This window comes from Azolla caroliniana, unplaced genomic scaffold, assembly GCF_043228905.1.
Source record: "Azolla caroliniana isolate FFs.n. ecotype wild unplaced genomic scaffold, voAzoCaro1.0.p SCAF_1444, whole genome shotgun sequence".
NCBI classification, from domain to species: Eukaryota; Viridiplantae; Streptophyta; class Polypodiopsida; order Salviniales; family Salviniaceae; genus Azolla; species Azolla caroliniana.
In genome coordinates, this window is record NW_028231879.1 from 1 (window position 1) to 8,391 (window position 8,391).

The 8,391-nt window shown below is 35.3% G+C and overlaps 2 protein-coding genes across 2 annotated transcripts; both read right to left on the reverse strand.

Annotated features, from left to right (window-relative positions):
• Positions 1-5: 5 nt before the first annotated feature.
• LOC147847155 (structural maintenance of chromosomes protein 5-like) lies at positions 6-3,452 on the reverse strand (the record flags this gene model as incomplete). Its single annotated transcript, XM_087339504.1, has 5 exons — positions 3,219-3,452; positions 598-775; positions 366-519; positions 189-262; positions 6-77 (listed from the first exon to the last, which is right to left on the reverse strand). Coding segments are annotated over exons 1-5 (591 nt in total), but the record flags the coding sequence as incomplete, so codon positions are not given.
• A 2,680-nt stretch (positions 3,453-6,132) lies between these two features.
• On the reverse strand, positions 6,133-8,386 carry LOC147847156 (uridine nucleosidase 1-like; the record flags this gene model as incomplete). Its single annotated transcript, XM_087339503.1, has 7 exons — positions 6,133-6,684; positions 6,768-6,903; positions 7,001-7,108; positions 7,275-7,371; positions 7,823-7,927; positions 8,028-8,210; positions 8,375-8,386. Coding segments are annotated over 7 exons (753 nt in total), but the record flags the coding sequence as incomplete, so codon positions are not given.
• Positions 8,387-8,391: the final 5 nt, after the last annotated feature.

Genomic DNA, 8,391 nt, shown 5'->3' on the forward strand with positions numbered 1-8,391 from the left:
ACAGCTTTCTCTGTCTCTTCTAAGAGTTGTGTTGGAGTCATCTTAGCAAACTCACAAACCCTATCTTGAGGTAAAAACTGAAGGAAACAAAAATGAAGCCCAATTTTCATAAGCAAAAAGCTGCTGACTGCCAATGTTGCAGCTGTTTTTCATTGTGTACAAACACCCAAGGAAAAAACTTTTCTTACTTGTGTCAAGTTATTCACTTGAATATTAAACTGTTGTACAACATCTAGAATGTCCCTCTTTGGTACAGGATTTCCTGTAGAAGACGTGAAAGAATGCATTAATTACATCTCTCTGATGTATAGGAGATACATCACCAATCATTGCCTTGTACACGCCAACTTTCCAAGAATGCTCACCATCAAGTAGCCAATCTGACTTGTTTTGCTTGTTAATTTTCCTCGTTATTACAACAATCTGTCCAGGAGATGCCCCACGAAGAGTTAGTTTCACCCAGCCTGACTCTTCACCACGTTTCACATAGTCACCAATATTTGAAGCTCTGCCAAGCAACTGGAGTAATAAAAGATTAGACAAAACTCTTGAAACTTTCACTTCTATCACACATCCAAATGCAGCCAGAGGTTAAACCTGAGGTTCTCCAGCAAGTCCAATAGCTATTGCACAAACAAGGGAGCTCTTTCCTGTGCCATTTGGACCGATGACAAGGTTTAGCCGCGGACCAGGCTTTGAGATCAAATGGGAATAGGTCATGAAGTTTTGCAGCTCAATTTCTAATATATTCCCTGGAGAATAATCATCTGCACCCCTACAAAATGAGATATCCATTACCAATTACTAACCTACACCTCCAATCTGGTCGACAGCATTGAAACAGAAGAAAATACAATATAGACAATCTCTAACTTTACATTTCAAAATTATATTTAGTTAGATTTTTCATAAAAAGTTATATACCAAAAGAAAAATAAACACTCACAAAGAGAAGCAATAAATGTTAAGAAACTTTTTCTAAGTTTTGTGGCCAACAAAAATAACCGGAGAATACCATTAATGAGATAAATGTTTCATCATTCTAATTCCTTTCATACCAACATTAATAATAAAAATGTTTTGTTTACCTCCAACATTAGTATTCTTTTCTATGCTGTCACTTCAAGGTCACCAAAATACTAATTTTACTTTCTACAAACAGTAAAACATAATGAGCACAATGGGCATGCCAAAAATAATAGTTTTTAATTTGCGGGATATATATATACATTGCTTCTTGAAATTATAAAGCCTTCCAAAAGTCCTGTTCTGGGATGAATTGCATCCAAGCTATTGTCAAGTTCAGTTATATCTTTATTAGAAACATTGATAGAAAAGTATTTGAGTTGAAGCTCCCCCATGCAACAGTAGAAGATGGTGCATGCATCAAATGATACATAGCATCATCTCCCAAGATTGAGCACAATCCCCCAGCCAGTTCACAATGGAGGGCATTGATGCTCTAGGACATGATTTAATGAGAGTATTCAAGAACTGATCTATTCACACTATTACTCTCCTAGGTACATATTTCTTTGTACATTGTGTCCTCTGCATTACTTATATCCGTGGTTCATACGTCATTGTACTTTGATCACAGCCAAGTTGTATAGGGTATCTACCTAGTTTAGGTTCGATTTAAATTTGATTTATTTACCAGACCTCTATAAAATGGCATGAATGAGACTTCTGATCCCAGGTGTCACTTAATACAATAATTCATTTCATTTCTCTCTTCAGCTAAAATCTTTGTCTATTAAATTTCTCCAACTACTGTCATTACTGTCGAGTCTCCCTTCCCCTCTTCCTTGTTGCAAGATTTGGATGTTGAAGTCTCTAACGATTTCAAAGCTCAATGAGCTCTCTAATTCAAACATCCTACACAGATACAAGGATTTTAAAGGCATTTTTGTTATAGCCTGCAATGTGAGTTTCTTTTGAATTAAGATTCCTTCCATATTAAGGCTGGATATCTATTACATAAATGTATGTACTATGCATGCATGAATATTTGTATACATATATACACATGCATATGTGAATGTATTTATCAAGAAGAAACCTCAGGTAATTATTCTTTCTTCAATCATGAAACTCAGAAACTTTTTTCGGCAAAACGAAACGAAACATTTCCGGTGACTATTTTCCCTGCCTCGGACATTTATTTCTCTCTTTTCTCTCTGTCTGGAATTTCCCTCTGATCATTGTTTGCATGCTGAACTGCAAAAATGGTTCCCATCACATGGCATTGAAATGGACTAACTCCGTTCCAATATACCCTGGACTGTCTGTTTCTGAACATGAACAAACTGGAAATAATACAGAAATCTGAACTGACATCATCAAATTGGATAACAAAATACATGGGCCATCCGCACAACATCTCTTGCTAAGAAGATGGGCTACTATAACACGCTCTTTTTACAAAAGTCGCAAGATGGATTGATTATCAAACCTTCTTATATGGATACACAGCTACCTCATGCAATCCATAGTGTGATAGGAAACTCAGGATCTCTTCACATTGGTTAGGGATTGATATAGCGAGATATGCAAGCAGACCTATGAAAGAACAGCCCTACCAGTTGAGTCATTAGGGGTGGTAATGGGTAACAGAATATGAAGATTAACAGTTCATGGGAAACATCCCAATTTTGAATTGGCCCATAAGGAAACTAATAAGGTACCTCCATTTTAGTTATATTTATTTTGGCTTGTGTTCTCAGAGACAAAACAACAGCTATTTTGACCTCTTAAAAGCTGTTTCTTTCTCTCTCCATTCTGAAATTCAGAAAACAAATTATATGATTTCATGCGAGCCAATTTTCTGAGAACCTTACAAACACTATCTGAAATATGAAACATTCGTTTACGCTTCAGTATGTAAGTTGTTCTCACACAAAAAGAAATAGGTTTTTTCGCTTTGCATTGTCTCTACGACTTTCCAGTTATTTGAACATGAAAAGCTTTAACAAACCATGTATCGAAAAGAATGAAAAATATACCAATATGATGTAAACAAAATGGTTGTTTGTCATATCTTCTTCTTAGTGATGTTTCAGAAATCCAGAAACCCCAAACTTTTGCTCAAAAAATTCTCATTTGCAGAAACGAAGCCATAATGTTGATAACGCAGTGTTTATTTTTCAGACGTTAACCCCTGAATTTGAGCAATTTCAAAAGGCAGTTTTTATTTTGGAATCCGGTTTGGATCTTACCTAGAATGTGCAGAAAGAAGAATCTTGGGTCGTTTAGCTGACGAAGAAGGAGCAGCCCTATCCATATTCGCAGAGCTCCGAGTTCGCTTGCTTTGAGCAGGCTCGCCTTTCATTTCTAATTTATTTTTTTTACTTTTATTTTGTTTAGTTTTCCTCTCTTTCTCTGAGTTCGGAAAGAGGAAGCGAAGCAGTGTAGAGCTCGGCCATGGCGGTTCCCGCCTTTTTCCTTCTTCTCTGTATGTAAAGAGAAGAATCGTTTAATAAATAAATTACAGGGCTATACATACATATGTCTGTATGTATGTATGTATGTATGTATGTATGTATGTAGTTCCTTCCATGGTCACCGAGGACCCTTCTTTTGGGATACATACATACAAATACAAAGACAAATTACATATGTATAGAGTGTACATATTCTCTTATTATATTATTGGAGAGGGCGGTCAGGTTCATAGCACTTGCTCTCGATAATGTAATGACTCTCAGAAACTCTACTAATGACACGTGACTCTCTCTCTCTGCCTCTGGCATCGACTCCACTCTGCGAAACTAAGCTTTGGCCCATGGCGCTTGGTGAGACCTCTCAGAACCCTCATATGAACACGGAATTAGGACACTGCTGCTACAAGCTTTGCTCACGAAAACCATGACAAACTAAGTCATGGTAGCTTAGGGTGCATGGTGAGGAAGACCCTTGGGCAGTGCATTAATGTGCGAGGAGTATGTTAATCCTAGCATTTTATACCATATATATTTCATGGTTGGGAGAAGACTTGTGTTGTGTTGTTAATGGTTCAAACTCTAGAGCCATCATGGTTGTATCAAAGTTAGTTGCACATGGATCTACTTTTACAATCAAAGAAGAAAGGTATATTTGTTTTGGGTTTTTATAACTAGCATAGAAATGAGGACCCCTCCCCCCCCCAATCAATGTACGCTTTTCTCTACAGTGCCTTGTGCAGCTAATTGTCATTGTTTACCTTTCTCATCATCATTCATCATGGCCGAGGCCAGTCATTGTTAACTAGTTAAGCTTTCATTGGTAATGTGTCATGGTCTTTTGTTGCTAGCCATAGCCCAACTCAATCATTGATTTTGTCGTTGAACAAAAGTTCTCATCGTCCTAATTGTCACATTTGCCGTTATTTTTGTTGTTGGAATGTTAACTGCAATCGTTTTTTGTTGCACCTTTGTTGTTCCTCATCCTCATAATACACTTAGTTTTATATAGATAAAAAAATGATTCAAGAAAAAAAGATTTTATCTTTTCAAACTATTTGCCCAAACAAACAATTTGAAACAAAAGTTGACTTTTCCTTTGCATGTATATCCTTGGGTGTATGTATATCATGTTGCCCAATTTAAGGAGTCCATATTTATCAAAACGAATTATCGTTCTTATTTCTACTCATTTCCCACAAATATTTCCTATAAAACAATACACCTTGTAAATCTTTTTTTTATTTAAGAAAGATACACCTTAGTATGTATATATTACTTGAAAACTATACATAAAGAAAACATAAGGAGACATTTCATCTCACTTCTTATTGTAAGATACAAAAGCTAGTATAAGCATCTAATCAAACATACGATCTCACTACCTTGTAAATCTTTTATCAATATTTCAAAATTTAGAGTTGAGTATCTATAAACAATAACAATCGGCAACGGTCGGTTTGAACCGAACCGAACCGCGAAACCGTGGTTTAACGGCTTAATAGTTTCAACGGTTCAGTTCGGAACAGTAAAAAACCGCGGTTTCAATCGTTTAACGGTTTTGAATTATTATTTTTTAAATTGTAAAAAAATCTAAAAAAATTTAAATTTTGTTTTTAAAGAATCATTTCATTTTTAGACCTTATTATCACATTTTAGGAACATCTTTAAAAATTTTAAAATTTTAAAAATGAAATATTATCAATTTTAAAAATTAAAAATTTGACCTATGTTGAAAACCGAAACCGAACCATGAAACCGCAGTTTTTACGGTTTAATGGTTTAACGGTTTGAAAAATGTTTACCGGTTCGGTTTAATAGTTTCATGGTTTGGTTCAGGTTTCAAAATTTTAAAACGATTAGGTTTGGACCCTCTCAAACCAAACCAAACTAAACAGTTGCTGATTGTTAATAAACAGAGTCCATATTAATAGCTCAAAATCTATTGTCGAAAAATAAATTCATATTCCAAGTTTTGCATCAATCTTAATTGCAATCCATGATATTGACATTGTCAAATTACTTCATTCTATGGGCTACCATTGTATGATCATCATTTGTTTTGACTACATATTTTCTATCCTCATCTTCTAGTCTATTTAAACATACTAATCTACAAATTATTGGTCCATTTTTGCTCCTTAAATCAATTGGTGATTCTTAAGTGGTGTGTAGATGATAGCTCCCTAAATGAAGCCACACTTATCCTTCCATCACTCACAAAGTTGATGTAGACATAACTTCTTGAATTACACCTTTCCAATGTTTAATAACCAATGTGTTCCTAGCATAGACCACTCGATTTGCAAAGTTTTCAACAAGCTTTTCTTTAACCATAAAGTATCATGCAACTCAATTACCTAATTCATTGGTTCCCAATGCAGTCTAAATGCACCATCTCAAACATGGCAATATTTATGACATGTGATACCCTCACAAACGATGTCACCACATTTTCGAATCATACTCCAACCCAAGAATGCGTGAAGTCAATGTTCAAATGGACAAAGAAAACAATAAAAAACCTTGGGGTTTAACAAAAGCATGTCTACATCATGTTATGGTCATGAATATACTTTCAAACATACTTGCAAATTCATGGCAACATTGAATTTCCATTTTCAAACATGGATTTCTAATTATAAGTAAATCTAGATGGTGCTTTCATGGCTTCTCATTATCACAATTGTAATCCCTGCTAAATTATGCTTCTATTTGAGTTCAAAAGTAACATAAACATGTAGGAATTGTTGTCCAATATAAATATAAAGATTCAAATTGTACATTATACAATATCCATGTCAATTATTCCATTCTATCTTTTGGTAGTCTCTAACCATGAAGTCACATATGAGTATGTTACCCTATTTTCTTCAATGTTCTTTTCCAAAATGCACTAGGCTCCCAAAACAGTACATGAACACTTGTTATTTTATTTTACAAAAGGGTTGTTTGGGCACACAAAGGGGGCAGAGAAAAAAAGAAAGATAAATTAATGTATATTCGGTGGTCGAAATCTTCCCCAATCTATTGCATGCTTTTTTTAACAAATTTCCCTTCTTGATGTTTCATCTTGTTCGATTTGAAGGGGCAATATTGAAAGAAGTTGATACAAGAAAGAGGCATCAAATTTTAATGATGTCTTTTTAGACGCTCTTTGACTAGGTTAACCACACCTTGGGCATTGACAGTCCATCCAACACTTACTTGTGGTTGATTTGTCCAAGGATTACTACCATTCCATCTATTATGCAGCACTAAACAAAGATCAATACTCAAGAAAACATGATTCCAACAACTTTCCAACCAAAAGTTGATCCAACATACCTCTTTAGACCAAGGTCCAATAGAGTATGTCCAGCCGAAATTCCTTGAGTTTCAACCCTCAGGACACCCTTCTTGTATGTGAAGAGATTAGGGTCAATAATTGCAGCTAGGCAGCCTGGATCATGGAGGAAAATACCTAGAAAAAATTTAAAAGATGTACTAGAAATTATTAGAATTCATGAACAAGCTATAATTTCTTTTGACAAGGAATATTAGCAGTGAAACTTCCATACCTTCCAAACCATCCGAGCTCAAGTGCCATTTTTTATAAAACGAGCATAACTCATAGATGAAATGTGCATGCTTTCCTTTTGAATCTCTAATTTCGATGATATCCAAATCTGGAGCATATATAAAACCACAAAAAGTATACATACATGTTTTTATAAAGATGATAGGGGAATAAGATCTACTCAAGATGAAAAATGTCACAGCCCAAAGATGTTAGGCAGTGGGATAAACATTCCTCTAAAGTAGAAATGTGTGCATAGCCTTCAAAACATTTACCGGTAAGTATGATTTGTGTGGTCAAGTTGATTCCAATGACCACAGTATCTGCCCCGCCAGTAAAGACTAAGTCAGCTGCTTCTGGATCGGCATAAATCTGCAATTGTATAACAATGTTCTGCTACCGCTGGACACAACCTCACTTATAACAGTCTACTAATAAGTGACAAATGAACATGTCAGAAAAGCGAGGGGTGCACTTCTTATGTTGCAAGCCTATGGTGACTCAAAAGAAGCTTGCAATCTTGGAACGAGTAGTGATAACTTCACTGAGACGTTTCCCTTATCTAAGACTGACCTAACCCATGGTAGAACATCCATCCACATTCTCCATCAATAAATCCACATTTTGATGCACAAGTAATCCATGCAATATTTGAAACTCGTCTATAAGCTTATAATGCATTCTCAGATAGATAAGGTTATGTTCAACTAAAAACTGAGCCTGGATATATCTAGGAAATTGACACAATTTTCTGTATTTTTATCATTTGAGTGGTCCACAAGATTTTATTCAGGGAAACTGGTGATTGTTGCATGCAGCTTACATTTGCCTCTGCTGCTGGATTTACATTACCATCGGCGAAAAAGGATCCACCAAGCACAAAAAGCTTCTTTAAATTGGACGCGAATGACTTGTCCTTTTGCATGGCCTACACATAGAAACAATAAAATGTGAACATTATGGTAGCTTTGTTTTATGCACGAAAAAAGAAAGGCTCTGAATTCAATCTCTATAAATAAAGAACTTACTCCTGCAATGTTTGTTAGAGGTCCAAGAGCCAAAATGGTGATTTCATTTGGGAACTCTTTAGTTTTCTCTATTAGAAAATCAACAGCAGTTTTTTCGATCTTTTTAATTTTTGGTAATTGCGGGTTTGTATCACCTAATCCATCACTCCCATGTACATAGGAGGAGATGCAAGGTGCTCCACCCTACACTAGCAAAAAAACATGACATTTTATCCACATGCAACATCTACAGGAGTGTTCTTAAACATTTAAATGCTCGTAGCATAATGATGGTGATGGTACATATATAGATGATACTTTAATGACTCAAACTTCAAATTATTAAATGTACAATCAAGATTCATTACCTTCAATGGTTCAGACT